The 17,005-nt window shown below is 47.1% G+C and overlaps 1 protein-coding gene across 1 annotated transcript in view; it reads right to left on the reverse strand.

Annotated features, from left to right (window-relative positions):
• Positions 1-15,136, reverse strand: part of LOC149366872 (phospholipid-transporting ATPase ABCA3-like) — an 83,648-nt gene extending 68,512 nt beyond the window's left edge. The window contains exons 1-6 of the mRNA XM_089572120.1: positions 14,800-15,136; positions 12,393-12,641; positions 10,368-10,438; positions 7,003-7,161; positions 2,911-3,151; positions 666-851 (exon numbers count right to left, since the gene is read on the reverse strand). Coding sequence (XP_089428246.1) covers positions 666-851; positions 2,911-3,151; positions 7,003-7,161; positions 10,368-10,438; positions 12,393-12,641; positions 14,800-15,136 — 1,243 coding nt within the window. The remainder of the gene's footprint in view (positions 1-665; positions 852-2,910; positions 3,152-7,002; positions 7,162-10,367; positions 10,439-12,392; positions 12,642-14,799) is intronic.
• Positions 15,137-17,005: the final 1,869 nt, after the last annotated feature.

Below are 17,005 nucleotides of genomic sequence, written 5' to 3' on the forward strand. Positions count from 1 at the left end.
GTTCAGAATAGCTGCAGGATTCGGCATAGAAACCCTTTTGTGTCGTGCAGATAGGAAATAATCTACAATTTCCTGCTTCCGTGCCGCAAGGCGTACATTGGGCCGTCAGGCAGATGCCTTAATGAACGGTTAAGCGAGGTTAAGAATGCGAGGTGATTGGTAGAAATGCGGATAGACTGACAAGAGAAATTATCGACGCCGCCGCAATCGAAAGAGCTGGACTTGAAAGCTGTGTAAGCAGTCCGCCATTGTCGCTGACAAGGAAAGATATGGCATTTTCAGACTCAGGGCAGTATGCCAACCGGTGAAACGGGTTGCATTTGCTTTTTAAGGTGGTTGTTCACAAATTGTCTTGTCTAAGCTGACACGTATTGGTTCTTCTTCATGTATGAATAGCGTGTTCATCAAATAAAGCTTCAGTGGAAGTTAGCGCTTGTGTTTGTACCCTGAGTCCTTGCTGCGCTATAAACATAAATGCCAGTCCTTGCTGACAAAATGCGTTAAGAAAGCCGGGTGCTAACGATCAAGAACTTGTACAAACCTCCTTTACAATTCAGTCCCGGACTCTTTAATCCTGAACTTGTACAGACCTCCTATATAAATAAGTCCAGGACTCTCTAATCCTATGCTGCGCTATTTAGTACAAAAAAGTGGGCATCGCTCACCCTCATAATCGTCATAGTAGGCCAGGGTCTTCAGTACGTGGCTCCCCATCAGTTGAGGAGAGATGGCTTCCAGCAGCTTCTTCTGGCGGTCTCTAAACACAAGTTGGCCGAGAGTCTGGGTCGACGAGATTTGTGCGAGGGGAGCCATAAACGCTAGCATGACGGCCAGTGACATCGCCAGCTTGCCTGGAGTAGAAAAAAAAAAAAACAGGAATCGAGTGAAGCGCCGACCTTGAGGAAAATTATGTTCTGCTGAAATGCTGCCAAAAAGTTTTTTTTTTTTTTTGCGCCTGAAGCAGAGACTAGGCAGGACGTGTTATTGTTGTTGACTAAGGTTAGTTTCCTGAAGATGAAAGCTATAGAAAACAATGACCCTAGAATATGCGTTATGTAACTGATTCCTCAGCAGTCCTCTACAGTTTCACTGAACCAAGAAAACCATTACGCTTTTGAGTGGGGATGGATGGGTTTTACTTCTTTTCTGGTCCCGCTATCAGGGCAGAAAGTAAGGATTCGCACTACCGGCCATGCTGTTGTATAAACAGGTTGATAAATTCCGGATTCTTCTCCGGACAACTTTCCTCCTAGCTTTTCTCGCAAGATCTTGTTGCGAAATTCAGTTCAGTATCGAAAGTACGAACTGCAAAAGAATGAACTTTCGAAAAAAATCGAAAGTACGAAATCTGAATAAAAAAAACTCAGTTTTTCCTTACAATATCTTGAATTACATATGCCTATATTCCCTTTGCTAAATCGACTGCTAACATCGCAATGCTCGCTCCAACTGCATCGTACGCAAGACGCGGTTGTAACGAGGCGTACGCCTCGTTTAAAGTGTGGCTAAATTAGCACTAGCACCTGTGATGGACTCTGAAACTATCAGGTTGAAAACCGCGGATGTACAGGGTCGTCCATTCTAAGTGGAAACACGGTTCAGCCTGGCGGCGCTATGCGAAACGCCTGAATTACGCCAGAGCAGCGCCTCCTCAGAGCATCCGTCTAGGCCGCGCATTGAAGAAAGAAGCGGCGCATATGCGCACAAGGGCCTGGAGGCGGGGCTTCGTGTCGTCTGCTACAGCGCAGGGGAGCTTGCTTTGCAGTGAAGTGCACCTAACTCAATGCTTCCTTACTGCGCCCGAGCATGCCACGTCGGCGTGGCGGGGAAGCGCACTTCACTCACTGCAGCACGTCGTCGGTTCAGCGTATAACTGAGCGTAAAATTAAAAAAATTAAAACAGCTGCCGCTCATCTCAGCACCGCAGTCTCAATGAAATGCATCTATTTTTTCTGGGCTGGCTTGGCTTGTATTATTTTAGCATCCCAAAGAGAGTGAGCTTATGAGGCACGCCGTAGCACAGGACTGTAGATAATTTAGGCCACCTCGGGTTCATTAACATGTTCAAATGCTTCTCAGCACAGAGGCGTCTCGAGATTCTCCTCCGCTGAGACGGAGCCGCCGCGGCCGCGATCCGACTCGGGTCTCAGTAGTCGGACGCCGTCACCGCTGAGCCACCACGGCGGTGCATTCCCAAAATTTGGCCACATTCTTCAAGTGCCGAGGGTAACAGAATAAATATTTATTTTCTGCGCGACATGTCTAAGGCAGATAGGATGTTTTACAGAAGCAGCTGTTAATGCCGTGGCAACAGAAAAGGCATCGGACACGGTTTTCTTGGTCAGGGTCATCACATTACCGGTTCACGCGAAGGAGCTCGCAGATCGTGTGATGCGACTTCAAATCCTAAATAAAGAACTTATGGAAACCAGCAGCGTTTATAATAAGTTTGAACAGAAATCAGAATTCGCTTATTCCGTCTAGTCATGGTTTTAAGTATGTGGGCGATTGCTTGTAGCGTCATTAGCTGGCTGAATGATGTTTATTTGGTCGGTATGTCCCTCCACCAATCACAGAACCCTAATTGTGCGCTTATATATATATATATATATATATATATATATATATATATATATATATATATATATATATATATATATATATATTGTTGGTCCGAGGTTCGAACCCGGGACCACCGCTTCACCGGAGCAGTGACTCTGCATGCAGTCGCGGTGGTCCCAGGACGAATATTTCTTTAACTACGATGTTTCGGAGAAAGCTGCATAGCTTTCCTTTATAGCCATACTGCTGCGCTCGGGTGGATGTCAATGAGTAATTACTCCCTTATTAGAAATTCTTATTGCCGAACACATCCATGAACTCTATTGGCAGGTCAACGTCGGAACTCACCACTTCGGCAGACTGCAGCGAAAAGCATCCCCTGCAGAATGTGGCAAATGTTGAAGAGGAGCATGACGAATGTGACCAGCGTGTTGTCGGAGTGATTGAAGAAACAACTGACCCCGTAGTGCGACACCCTGAACATGATTCCGACGATCGCCGTCGTCTCGACCATCTGGATGGCAAGCGCCGACAGGAAGTGGCCGAACCAGAACGCGGGCATCGACAGGCCATTCGCTTGCTGCTCGTCCTGTAATATAGCACCCGCTCAGCACTGCACGCCCTAAAATCAGAGATACTCTTTTTTTCTAGTCTGTAAACACGAATTAGTCTATACGAAAGCAAAGAAGAAGTAAGCTGGATTAAAAAAGAGTAAGCTGGGTATTCTGCCGAACCCCGAAGTATTGGTGAAATATAAGGGGAATCCCCCATGGTGGAGTAGATTTGAGTGTGGAATAGATGTCAATTAGTAATTACTTCCTTTTAACAAATCTACTCCACCTTGGGGGTTCCCCTTCAACATTTGACCAACACAGTTCCCACTTCGAGTTATTGATCAATTCGCTCTCGCCCTACCATAAGCTTGCCGTCCCGGTTAGCTCAATTGGTAGAGCGACTGCTCCGGTGTAGTGGTGGTCCCGGGTTCGAACCCCGGACCAGAACGAACTTTTCTTAAGCTGCGAAGTTTCTGAGAATTTTCCTTTGTAGCCGTATGGCTGCGTCTGGGTGGATGTCAATGAGTAAGTATTCCCTTATTACCCCGAAGGTAGATCTCTCATCGCTAAATTGAGGAGTACTTCATGTTGTCAACCAAAACAAATTCTCTCTTCAAAACGTGCCAATTTCTTTCAGTTACGAAGACTTTAACAGGACGTCTCAAACTACTCTCCCCAACTGCTTTTTTCTCTCTCTCAAACTTCTCATCTTGCTAACCCGAAGACCTGCGGTGAAGCGTTTACAAAACTCCTTCCATTGCTAACTGCATCAAGTTGCTCTACTGCTGTAGAAACATGCCTCCGTGGCCAAGATTAAGCATTCTCTACCCTTAGTGATCGAAATATACCCTGGCATTTCAACAGCATACCCTGTCCTTAAAAATGATTGCGCTAGAGGACAACGTACTCGAAGACAAAGAGTTTTATTCAGACAACGCAGTTACAGTTGTCTAGGGAGCAGACCAAAATAATGATAAATGCCTGACGAAGAGTCTACCCCTGTCATGTTCCCATTGAGGAGCACAAGACATCCAGTGCAGAAAACAAACACTCAAATGGAAAAACACAATGAGTGGTTAACATTGTAGTGCTTCATATTTAACCTCTATATGGCGTCAAACGAAAACACACACACAAAAAAAGAGAAAAGTGAGCAGAATGTTCATGCCTGCAGTGGCAACAGGTACAGAGCAATGTTCTTTTTCAAGCTTTCAGTGACTTGCTTTGCTTAATAATGCTGGCAGCACGGTGGTGATCATTTAAAAACTAGAAATTCTAAAGGCCGCTTTCTGGGTGCCGTAGTTTTTGCGTATTTTTTCTTTACTATAATTTCTGCATAGTGTGTAGTAGTTTCGTAAACATGAGTTTCGTAAAAATGAGGCAGCAACGTAATGCATTTCTGGCAAGTGGCTAACACTCTTTTCATTTATAACAGTGCACACAATAAGCTACTGGTGTTCTCTAAACTCCTTTTTTAATCCCGTATAGGCAAATGCGTATTTGGAGCGAATGACGGTAATGTGCAAGGGCTGTTTCCACGGCGAGCAACGCGGATCTCGCCATCGCGTTGCAACCGATAATTCCCGTTTTCACGCCTTCGCCAATGAGAACAGTATTTAGCCCAGCAGAAAGCACCAGTTAGAAGGCGTGCACTGCATTTTCTTGGAAGCACAGGGTCTGGGTAATGCGGGCCTCACAGTGGCAGCTCTTGAGGGTGTTCTCTGATTAAGGCGGCCACCACTACCATGCTGGCCAGAGTAGGAACAGTAGCAAAAGCCGAAGTGGTAGTAGCAGAGGCAGTCGTCGTAGCAGTAGAAACGGCTGGGGTGGTTCTAGTAGTAAATGTGCTTGTAGGAACAGTGGCGGCAGTAGTATTCGTGGGAGCAGTAGCAGTAGTTGTAATAGTAAAAGCTTAATTATTCGTAATAGTAGTGGCAGTAGTAGTAATAGTAGTAGTTTTAGCAGCAGTAGTAGTAGCCCTAGTAATAGTTGGTTTGGTTTATGGGGTTTAACGTCCCAAAGCGACTAAGGCTATGAGAGATGCTTAAAGGTGCACTGAAGAGGAATTCGAACTCGACTTTTTGCCGCGGGAATTCGATCCACACGTTACGAGCATTCTTAGAAACTTCGATTTATTGCGCTGTGCGGCCGATTTCCCTAATTAAATCGGATTAGCTTCCGGCTCCCGCGTTTTTTTTTTTTTTGAATTCCCCGCAAGCGGTGGGAGGAGTCGACCAACGCATGGAGTGCCTTTCAGGCAGTCACGTGGCGACTTTGCTTTCGCTCTTATTTTGTTTCTTTTAGGTTTCCGTGAATAAATAGATATAGTCAGAGACTACATAGCTGCAAATTAGGCCCACGGAAATAAAAATACGCGTGGGCTCTTTGCTTTCGCCGATCACTACGTATCACTCCGCCGAAGGCAGAGCGGCAAGCCGCCACGGGACTGGTTGAAAGGTTGGTCGACTCCTCCCACCGTTTGCGGGGAATTCAAAAAAAAAAAAAAAAAAGGCGGGAGCCAGACGTAAATAGAATTTAAATTTGGGAAATCGGCGCACAGTTCACGGCGGACGGCGCACAGAAATCGAGTTCCAGCGATAAAAATACGAGTTCAGATTCCTCTTTAGTGCACCTTTAATATATTCGTAATAGCCCTTGGATTAGCAATAGTAGTAATAGAAAAAGATTACTATATTCGCAACAGTAGTGAGAGTAGGAGTAGTGGTAGTCGCAGTAGTAGCAGTACCAGTATTATTAATAGAAAAAGCTTAATATATTCGGAATATTAGTGGCAGTGGTGGCATTAGCAGTGGTGCCGGTAGTTTTATTAGTGTCAATACTAGTCGATGGACGATGATGACACTAATGTCTGAAACACGAATTAAATGCTCTAAAGTACGGCCAGTTGCATAAGCTGTAGCTAAGTAACTTGCCACTCTGGTGTCCTGAAGAAAATTAAGTGCTTATGCGACCAGACTCCCTCATCACGTCACAATTTAGGGTGAAACGGGATGAACTCTTAGCAAGTATTGCTAGAATGAAGACACTGAAAGAGTCATTACCACTGCTTCTTTCAGGCGCATCTTGTAAAGCTTTTTCGTGAAACAATGAACTCGATTTTATTTTAAATTATAGAGTCTAGAGATTTACGTTTAACGTTTAGGCTCACACACGCGTAACACAAACGTTCACGTGTTCTTGAGACAGCAACTAGTTTCCAATTCTATGCTCCCTACTATGTAGAAATGTTAGGCCTACTCTATATTTAGACTGAAGGTTGACTATTATCGGGGCCCGGGGGGGGGGGGGGGGGGGGAGGGGGTGGTATGTCTCGGTGGTATTCTTAGAGATAAGGGGGGTCAGTTGATGGCGCCGCAGCAAACGCGTTTTCTTGGCAAGGCAGAGATGCGTAAGCGCCATCAAGTCACTAATTTCTTCCCGCGAAGTGGATACAGACGTCAAATATAACCTCGCCTTTATTCATTGCTTGCTTCATTCAATTGACGAAATGACAACCTTCAATGCAAACGAAGGTTTTGCGAGCAGCGATCACCTCCGAGCCTTCCTTTCTCGCGGTGCCGATCTCTGCAGAGGAGACACACGCCATTCATTTGCGACTGTGATCTCGGAGTCCTTTTGCACCGTTGACGTCACGAGCATTGAATCGAGTGGCGGGCAAAAAAAAATGTTCCATTTTAAAATTCAACTTTATCAGGAGTGAATGCTTCTTCTGCCACCGCACAAATACCGCTAAAGCGGGCCACAGGCACAATAAACGATTCTGACGGAGAACCGAATTGGATGCACCTGTGCTCATAGCCCCCCCCCCCCCCCCCCCCCCCCCCCCAAACGGATGCGCACACTGAAGAGGCTGAGCACTGCCCACCTTGAGTCCCGTTGACAGCTCGTTGGTGACGGCGGAAATGCGGCGCAGCAGGGGTAGGCAATAAACCATCGCCGTGAGGACTACGGAGGATATGCGAAACTCCATGCTGTCCGAGGCCGGTGGCACTTGGGGAAGCTCACGCAGCTGAACCAGCGGGATCTGCAGGAATGCCCAGCTTGCCCCTTATGAAAATTGTCTATAGACTCAGCTGCCTTTCTGTAGATATTTCTTTTTGTCTGTTTACAGTCTATAGAGTCTCTATAGGCAAAAGTATACCAAGAGTGTATGGTTATAAACCTATAGATTGTTCAAGACTGTCTAGAGCCTTTGTATTGCCTATCGACTGTTCTCTAGGATTTGTCTATAGAGAGGCTATAGACTTTACAGACAGAAGTCTATGGACAGTCTATAGACTGTCTAAACAAATTTACGTAAAGGACTAGACAGTTGTAGCTGTGCGTCCGCAACGGCTTAGCGTGCGCAAGGAGCTTGCGGGGACGGTAGTGCGCATGCGCAGAACATAAGCGGGAGCCTTGCGTCTTGCGTGCGTACGCAAGCCGGCGGACTCTGCGCTGCGGTGTTAGCGTAGCTTGCGTGGTTAACGTTGAGAACATGGCGGCGCCCTGCCCACCCGCTTCGGAGCTAACACTGCGTCGGCGCTGCACTTTTCGACGCCATAGCTCGCTTTAAGCCGTTGTATTCGCTTTCATTTTAAGGCGAAAGCTTTTAATGGCTAATATACTGTCGTCCGTTAGCGGGGGGTGTCACACCCTTGGCAGCGTTTAACTCGTGTTAACTCGGGAACTAAAACAGATATGAGAAAACAAATGGTTGCTTCAGATAGAAGAGGAAAACGTGAGCATAGAAGCCACGTTTCTTGACTGTGGAGTAATTAGTTAATTAACTATAGTGAAAATATCAAAATTCCGTCGAAATAACACGGACGTCGATATAGCCACAAGAACAGTGTGACGTCACATCTACCGGAAGTCGTCTCGGCATAGTGAAAATTGTTAGAGTGGTCGGAAAAACGTCGGATTTGTGTCAGATTAGATGGAAAAATGTCTAATTAAGCGTAATTAACACTTAAGATCCTCGAAAGATGTATAATTTGGGTATCGATATAGCCACGGGAGTGGTGTGGCGTCACATCCACCTGAAGTCGTCACGGGATAGTGTCCTCGGCTTTCGCCTCTCCACACTTTAGTTGCCAAAGTGTGGTCGCAATTTTTTGTGCATTCTGACCCCTCTGTAATGAAAGTGGTCAGAAATAGTTATCGTTTTTAGATAAGTTGAACAATTTCTTGATGTTAGGCGTAAGTATATCCGGCGTACACTGTCGTCATAGCAACGACCCCAGGCGAACTGGAATTTACACTATGATTTCATTCAACTGATTTACACTTAATAAAAAAATCAGTCTTCGAATGCATTAATTACTACCATTCATAAAACAAAAAAAAAGTTTCTTCGGCACTCCGTTCAGGATCTTGGACTTGTTGTCACTAGAGGGCGCCATGGTACGTTACGCTTCTCGGTCGCCACCTTAGCCACACGTACTAAGACTCTCATTGTCAGGACGGGCGGTAGTGAGCGTAAGGCGCGCCCGTAGCGTACGTAAAGGTTTTTCGGACACACATCTGAAACTGTCTACTGCTTCTGCTCCTGTTATTCGGCATCGCCTGTCATTTCGCTGCCGCCAGATAGGTCACGCTTAGCTTCCAGAAGATTACTGGCTTTTTTTAGCTCTAATTCCAGTCTAATTTCAGCTCTAATTCCACAACTGCGCGCTCTTTAACGCTTACTTCGAAATACGATTCTGTTGCTTCAAAGTCGCAGCAAATCACTTCCGTTTGCAGACCGCCATCCAAGCAAAGACTGGGGAAACTTCTTTAGACCCATGCATCTACAAATTGAACGGTGAAATGTGGGGTTGAACATGTCGAAGAAAAACATGGGCTATGTCCAGGAACTCTGGACAAAATCATCTAAGATTTCTCTATAACAATCAATATATCGACAGTCTTGAATTTTTTTTCATTAGCGTTTTCGATAGCGTAAAAAACGTTCCTCATTAGTTTTCTATGGCAGTCTTTAATCTTCGTTGCGATCGATGGAAACACTTTAAAAGAAATATTTTGGTGGGTATCAGAAGAATGGACCATTACCTTCAATATTTCCATAGCAGCATCTTGCAATCTTCTAATTTTCAAAATTTTTATACGAGAATGTTGGACATGAGGGACACCGCAGTGGAGGGTTGCGATTTAAGTTATGCCACCTAGAGTTCTTTAATCGAAAATGACATCGCACAGTACACGGGCGTCCCTGAAATCTTTTAACATGCAACATTGTGTAAATTCATATGCGAATGCATCATTTGACTCTGCCGCCGCGGTGGCTCAGTGGTCATGGTGCTCGCCTGCTGGCCCGAAAGTCGCGGATTCGATCCCGGCCGCAGCGGTTGAATTTCTTTGGAGGAGAAATTCTAGAGGCCCATGTACTGTGCGATGTCAGTGCACGTTAAAGAACCCCAGGTGGTCGAAATTTCCGGAGCCCTCCACTACGGCGTCTCTCATAGCCTCAGTCGCTTTGGGACGTTAAACCCCATAAACCAACGTAAACCATCTTCAGCAACGAAATCCGACGTCAGCCAGCAGTACTGCTCCCAAAGACCCAGATGACGTCACCGTGGTATCACAGAAAAACTGAAGATAATATTTAAGCACGGCCTTACGGGTATGGAGCAATGCCGTTAAAGGGTTAATGTCGATATATGCGGTAGTGGTTGTTCTCTACATTCACAGATCGCTGGCCTGGTTGCTCTGGCCGCTCAATATAAGAGGCTTCAAACGGTCACCTACGGAGACGCCGGACAATTTTTTGTTGCGGAAACAACACTACGCTAGGTGTGAGCGATTTCGTGGAGCCCCGGAGAGCCCCAACTGCGCATGCGCGAGGAGCGAGTGTGAGGCAGTTCCTGCGTAATTTTGCTTTCCTCAAATACAATTTTCATTTTCTTCATTACGGCTCCTCTTTCTCTTTCTTCTTTCACTGCCACTTCCTCCCTTCCTGTACGGCGCGGTTCAGGTGTCCACCGAGATGTGAGAGAATTACTGCGCCATTTCCTTTCCTCAAGAAGCGTTGCGTTCACAGGCCAAGGCATAGGTAACGCCTTAAAGTGCAAGAAAGGCACGCAGACTGCTTGAAAAGTGGTCACAGTGGAGCTACAAGGCATGGCTTAAAATCACAAAAAAATATTGTCCTCTTACGCCGCTATTTGCTCCGCTGAATGGGAGAAAGGCTGATAGTTCAATCTGGCAGTCACCCTTACAACCAAAAGTTTTCAGATGAACACTACTAACCTGATAGGTTGCCTTCTTTTTGCTTTGCAAATAGGCGTAGTCCAGCCTTGCCTGCGCATCCAGCATATCCTCTGCAGCACAAAGGAAATTGTAGAAAAAACTGGTTTGGTTTGGTTTGGTTTATGGGGTTTAACGTCCCAAAGCGACTAAGGCTATGAGAGACGCCGTAGTGGAGGGCTCCGGAAATTTCGACCACCTGGGGTTCTTTAACGTGCACTGACATCGCACAGTACACGGGCCTCTAGAATTTCTCCTCCGAAGAAATTCAACCGCCGCGGCCGGGATCGAACCCGCGTCTTTCGGGTCAGCAGCCGAGCACCATAACCACTGAGCCATCGCGGCGGCTGTAGAAAAAACTGCTGTTATTTCGTTACCGCTACGAAAAGCACCCAAACTCGAATATTCTCTCATTTGGAGCTGTGACAATTTTGTTGGCAAAAATGTGGCTCCACATATCAGTGAGAATGTTATTGCAGACCACGTCGAGAAATCAGTGAGCATCAGGCATCTGTTTATTCCAATATATGCGGTACTTGTTGCACCGCGGACTGTTAGCAACACCGATTATTACCTGTCAAAATGCGAGAGCTCATATTTTTTCTTCCATTCCATTCCGTTTCATTCCATTCCATTCCATTCCATTCCGTTCCGTTCCATTCCGTTCCATTCCATTCCATTCCATTCCATTCCATTCCATTCCATCCATCCATCCATCCATCCATCCATCCATCCATCCATCCAACCGTCCGTCCGTCCGTCCGTCCGTCCGTCCGTCCGTCCGTCCGTCCGTCCGTCCGTCCGTCCGTCTGTCCGTACGTACGTACATTATATATGCAAACATGCATGCGTACATACGTACTCACACATACACGCACACACACATACACGCACACATACATACATACATACATACATACATACATACATACATACATACATACATACATACATACATACGACGTTAAACCCCCTAAAACCAATACATACATACATACATACATACATACATACATACGTACATACATACATATATACATACATACATACGCCGCCGCGGTGGCTGAGTGGTTATGGTGCTCGGCTGCTGACAAAAGAGACGCGGGTTCGATCCCGGCCGCCGCGGCTGGAATTTCTTTGGAGGAGAAATTCTAGAGGCCCGTGTGCTGTGCGATGTCAGTGCACGTTAAAGAACCCCAGGTGGTCGAAATTTCCGGAGCCCTCCACTACGGCGTCTCTCATAGTCTCAGTCGCTTTGGGACGTTAAACCCAATAAACCAACATACATACATACATACATACATACATACATACATACATACATACATACATACATACATACATACATACATACATACATACATACATACATACATACATACATACATACATACATACGCCGCCGCGGTGGCTCAGTGGTTATGGTGCTCGGCTGCTGACCCAAAAGACGCGGGTTCGATCCCGGCCGCGGCGGCTGGAATTTCTTTGGAGGAGAAATTCTAGAGGCCCGTGTACTGTGCGATGTCAGTGCACGTTAAAGAACCCCAGGTGGTCGAAATTTACGGAGCCCTCTACTACGGCGTCTCTCGTCGTCTCAGTCGCTTTGGGACGTTAAACCCAATAAACCAACCAACCAACGAACCAACCAACCAACCAACCAACATACATACATACATACATACATACATACATACATACATACATACATACATACATACATACATACATACATACATACATACATACATACATACATACATACATACATACATACATACATACATACATACATACATACATACATACATACATACATACACACACATACATGCATACTATCTAGCCAGCCCCGTCCAGGCATACTTCAGAGCTGCGCCTTTCGAATAAGGACTTCAAAGAATACCTTCCCAAAGACGGTTCCTTCGCACCTGGCCGTCGGGACGAGAACCAAGAAACACTGCATTGTCTAAGCCGCAGGAGGTGAACTGCGTGCATGCACCACACAGGGCGAGTAGTTCCCACACTTACCCATCATATACGTCGTTCCTATCTCCCCATGCAGGTAAAACTGGTCTGGATGTGGAAGCGGCAGCAACTCGGGAATTTGGTCGGGCGCGACTCGGTGTAGCTTGTACTCCAGACCGGAGTCGTCAGCTTGAGTCCCTAACAGCGCAGAGAACTGGATGCAGAGGATGTCCGCTGGCCTATCCGATGCGCTCCAGACGTCGTGGCACTTCTCCAGGACGTCCTCTCGTGCATCTAGGGCCGTGATGTTGGCTGCGATGGAAGCAAACACCCCCGACTGACATCGTTAAACTAAATGCGACGTAACCCTTTTGAAGTGGCCTATACACAGTCTATAGACTCTTCATAGACTTTGTCTTTCTATAGATATTTCTTTTTGTCTATTCATAGTCTATAAACTCAGTACAGACAAACGTCTACTAAAAGTGTGTGGCCATAAAGCTATAGATTATCTACAGACTGTCTGTACCAATCGTATTCCTTAGACTGTTCTCTAGGATTTCTCAATAGAGAGTCTATAGACTATGGAAATAAGGATAGCAGGCAGTGTGTAGAAGTGAAATGAAAGAGGTGAGTGGATAGTAGAAAGGACAAGGGGGAGAAGTACACTGGGCAATAAATCTATTTACATATAAGCACAATAAGATATGTACAGGTCGCGCGTGCGTGATGATCTGGTTAACACAGTAAAGGCACACGTGCACGACGCAATGCACAGAACAAGATTTTGTCCTTTCCATGCGCCCGCAGCTGCCGCAAAACCGGTTTTCCTGCTTCACTACCGCCGCGGTGGCTCAGTGGTAAGGCGCTCGTCTACCGAGCCGGAGTACCCGGGTTCGAACCCGACCGCGGCGGCTGCGTATCGATGGAGGCGAAACGCAAGAGGCGCCCGTGTGCTGTGCGGTGTCAGTGCACGTTAAAGATCCCCAGATGGTCGAAATTATTCCGGAGACCTCCACTACGGCACCTCTTTCTCTCTTTCTTCTTCACTCCCACCTTCCTCCCTTTCCTTACGGCGTGGTTCAGGTGTCCGCTGAGATATGTGAGACACATACTGCACCATTTCCTTCCCTCAAAAACCAATTTACCTAATGCACAGGGAGAGAGAGAGGGAGCAATTTAATTAAAAGAAAGGTGGAGAGGTCGGCCGGCGGTGAGGGGACCGTGGTCTGCTACTACACACTGTTTAAGGGGGAAAAGGTAATGTAAATGGAGAGTCAGGGTGCGAATGGAGGGTGATGGTGACATACAGCAATGAATTGCTTGGAGGACGATAAATGTATAAAGTGTGGGGCGAGAGGAACCCTCGGCCATATAATTTGGGAGTGCCCTTACTCCTCAGGCAGGGCGAAAAACATTAGCAGTAGGGAAGCCTGAGAAGCCTTGTTGCAGAGCTCGGACCCTGAGCTCCAACTAACCGCCGTCCAACTGGCAGAAGAGGCCACCGGCGAAACCAACCCGGCGAGCATCGATTGCGACCATCCCGTGCGGCTGGGCCGCTCCTAAGTCCCCTCCCCCGTAAAGGGGGGTGAGACAGAGCGGCCCAGGCGGTGTGGTCCTTATCTGTTGGACAATAAAAGTTTTCACACCAACAACAACATTGGAGGGGTCTGGGTTAGAGGAAACTGCGCACACAATGGGTGGCACTCATCTCGCGAGACATGCAGCACATGGAGCGGATCTTCCTCATGCAGCGTATGTATTGCACACTCGACAGGACACCACCAGGCTTCCCCAGGACAGATAACGGCTTTTGCACTACTGACCCACCCGGGGCTGCAGACGAAAGGAAAGGAGGGCTTCCCTCCGCAACCCGTCGCAACCCACAACCCGTCGCGTGTCACCCTGTCTTCGTCTTTCTTCTGCCAGTTCCCACCGTTGTAGGTTGCAGCTCGCCCGTGAACGCTTCAACCACGCTACAAGTACAAGTCCATAAAGCATTGTGCTGCCACTCACAATGCTTACAATGTATGTATATGCTTCCAGAAGTCATCTTCCCGCATCCAGAAATACGTATTGAAGTGCAGGTTCGCACGAACGAAAACGCCATCCCCAGACGAAGGCCGGGCGCCGGCCGATACGTCGGAAAAAAATAATCGTTTTCGTTCGTACGACTCTCTTCTTCAATATATAAATATATCCCTGGGCAGGCATATAGATTATTCATATATGATGACTGATAGATTAATAGATGACTGATAGATGATGAGATGATTATTGATAATGAAGATTGATAGATGAGCTGCACGTTACAAAACCGGCTTCACACAGACAGAAGGACACGCACACAACGGCTAAAGGCGGGCAATGGCCCGTATAAGTTCTAGCGCACTAAAAAATCTAGAGAGAACGAAAAGCTTTAGCGTAGTGGCTCAAATTCTTTTCGCGAAAACGGATGCACGAAACTTACCGGCAGGAAGGTTTGGGAAGGCTGCCCGGATGAGAGCGTCGCTAGCGGCGTTCTTAGGCCCATACACGACGCTCGCCTTAGGTGACTTAGCAAAGGTGCTGCTGCCAGTGGCGCCCATTGTGTTCTTCGGCGGGTATACGAGCCTCGGCGGTTGGAAAACGGCCTGCACCTCCCCGTTTCTGCTCTTGCGTGGCTGGAGTGGTGCGCCCACCGGCACCATGAGGTAGGCGAGACCGACGACGCACGCCACCTCGATCAGCGTGGCCACGTAGTGTCGCCGCACCGACTGGAGCCACACCCGCCGCCACACCACGCAGAGCACCTTCCGAGCACCCATTGGCCGCGTGGCCTTGGGACGCCTTGGCAGCCGCGGCACAGAGCCTTGCTACTGGCAGGTTGGAACGGGAAACTCGACTGGTTGATTTGAACTGCGAACGGTTACGGAGTGTTAGTTGGTTGGTTTGGTTTATGAGGGTTTAACGTCCCAAAACGACTGAGGTTATGAGAGAGGTTGTAGTGAGGGGCTCCGAAAATCGCGGCGCAGAGCCTTCCTACTGAGAGGTTGGAACGGGAAACTCCGCTGGTGGGAATGCACTGCGAACAGTTACGGAGTTTTGGTTTTTTGGTTGGTTTTTGGGGTTTTACGTCTCAAAGCGATTCAGGCTATGAGGGACGCCGTAGTGAAGGGCTCTGGAAATTTCTAACACCTGGGTGGTCGAAATTCTTGGAGTTTTGGATTGTCCACTATATCGGCAGTTTCCAACGTACTCCTCCCCAAAATGTTGGAAGGAGCGCCCTCCAAAGTAGCAATACAGTTTACTCTAGAGGCCCGTGTACTGTGCCATGTCAGTGCACGTTAAAGATCCCCAGGTGGTCAAAATATTCCGGAGCTGTCCACTACTGCACCTCTTTCTCTCTTTCTTCTTTCATACCTACCTTCCTCCCTTCCCTTCCGGTGCGGTTCAGGTGTCCACCGAGATACGAGAGGCAGATACTGCCCCATTTCCTTTCCTCAAAAATCAATTATTTACCGAAGGCAACAAACGAGTTGCCGAAATTCATCCGCACCTTTTCATTACGGCGTTTCTCATACCAAAAAGCAAGTTTATGAGATTAAACTCTGCGTAAGGCACAGTCGTAGTTCCATGCTTCCAAAATAGTAAAATTGCGCCCGCAGATACCGCGAAGCTTGTCACCGGCGCCACTAGGACCAATATTCATCAAACCGGCTCCCCGAAATCACGCTCGCTAGAGAGTTCGTTCAGAGGCGATCGAGCTATGTGACCGGTGAGCTTGCCTGGCGAAATGTCCAACAATTCTCCCACGACGCACCTTCTGATACAGCTTCTTCCGTGCCAAATAGCCACACAATTAAGAGGAGAACACTTGTCGCTCTTTTAGTCGCCTCAGCAATGTAAACGAACAAAGGAAACGACAAACGCGGCTTACCAGAGAAGGTTGGTTGGTTGGTTGGCCTCGAGTAGAATGGCACATACCCACTACGGGGGAGTGGCCAAGACACAGGCGGTGAACTGTTGGAATGATTAGGAGCTTTAGAGGAAAAGGAGAATTAATAGGGTATTGGGTGACAGATTGGACGACGCAACGAAAGGGGTCCTGTTAGCTGGGAGATCGAAGATGGGAGGACGGCATAATGTGCAGATTTGAATGCAACATCTGGAATGGTTCAATTTTGTATTGACTGAAAAAGAGGCAGAAAAAATAAAAATAATAATAATAAATTAAGAGATTGATAATCAGAAAAATGAAAACAAAAAGGGGAAAAAATAAATAAATAAATAAATAAATAAATAAATAAATTAAAAAAAGAAAAAAAAATTAGCATGGGAGTCGCTGTGTTTCTAAAAGAAATTTTTGAACCGCACAGCGCGCACTCCTGTTGCTTCGTCCAAGCGAAGTAGCGCCAAAGGAAAGAACAACCTCAGCGGACACAGGCAGACCCAGCTGATGAAACGGAATTTCTAATAGGCGCCTCCTCAAAGAAGAGAATCGGCGGCAGAACAGCAGGAAGTGATCCACTGTCTCAGGCTCGGCACAAAATGAGCACAGTGGAGAAACCGCCAGACCAGATCTGTGAAGGTAGAAATTTAGCAGAGGAACTCGGCATCGCAAACGCGTGAAAGAGACCTCCAGTCTGCGCGAACTCCAGTCTTTGCTGCTCCAAGGGTGCAGAAGATGCTTGTAT

Source organism: Amblyomma mixtum, chromosome 1 (genome assembly GCF_055824585.1).
Source record: "Amblyomma mixtum isolate Tamu chromosome 1, ASM5582458v1, whole genome shotgun sequence".
Classification (NCBI taxonomy): domain Eukaryota; kingdom Metazoa; phylum Arthropoda; class Arachnida; order Ixodida; family Ixodidae; genus Amblyomma; species Amblyomma mixtum.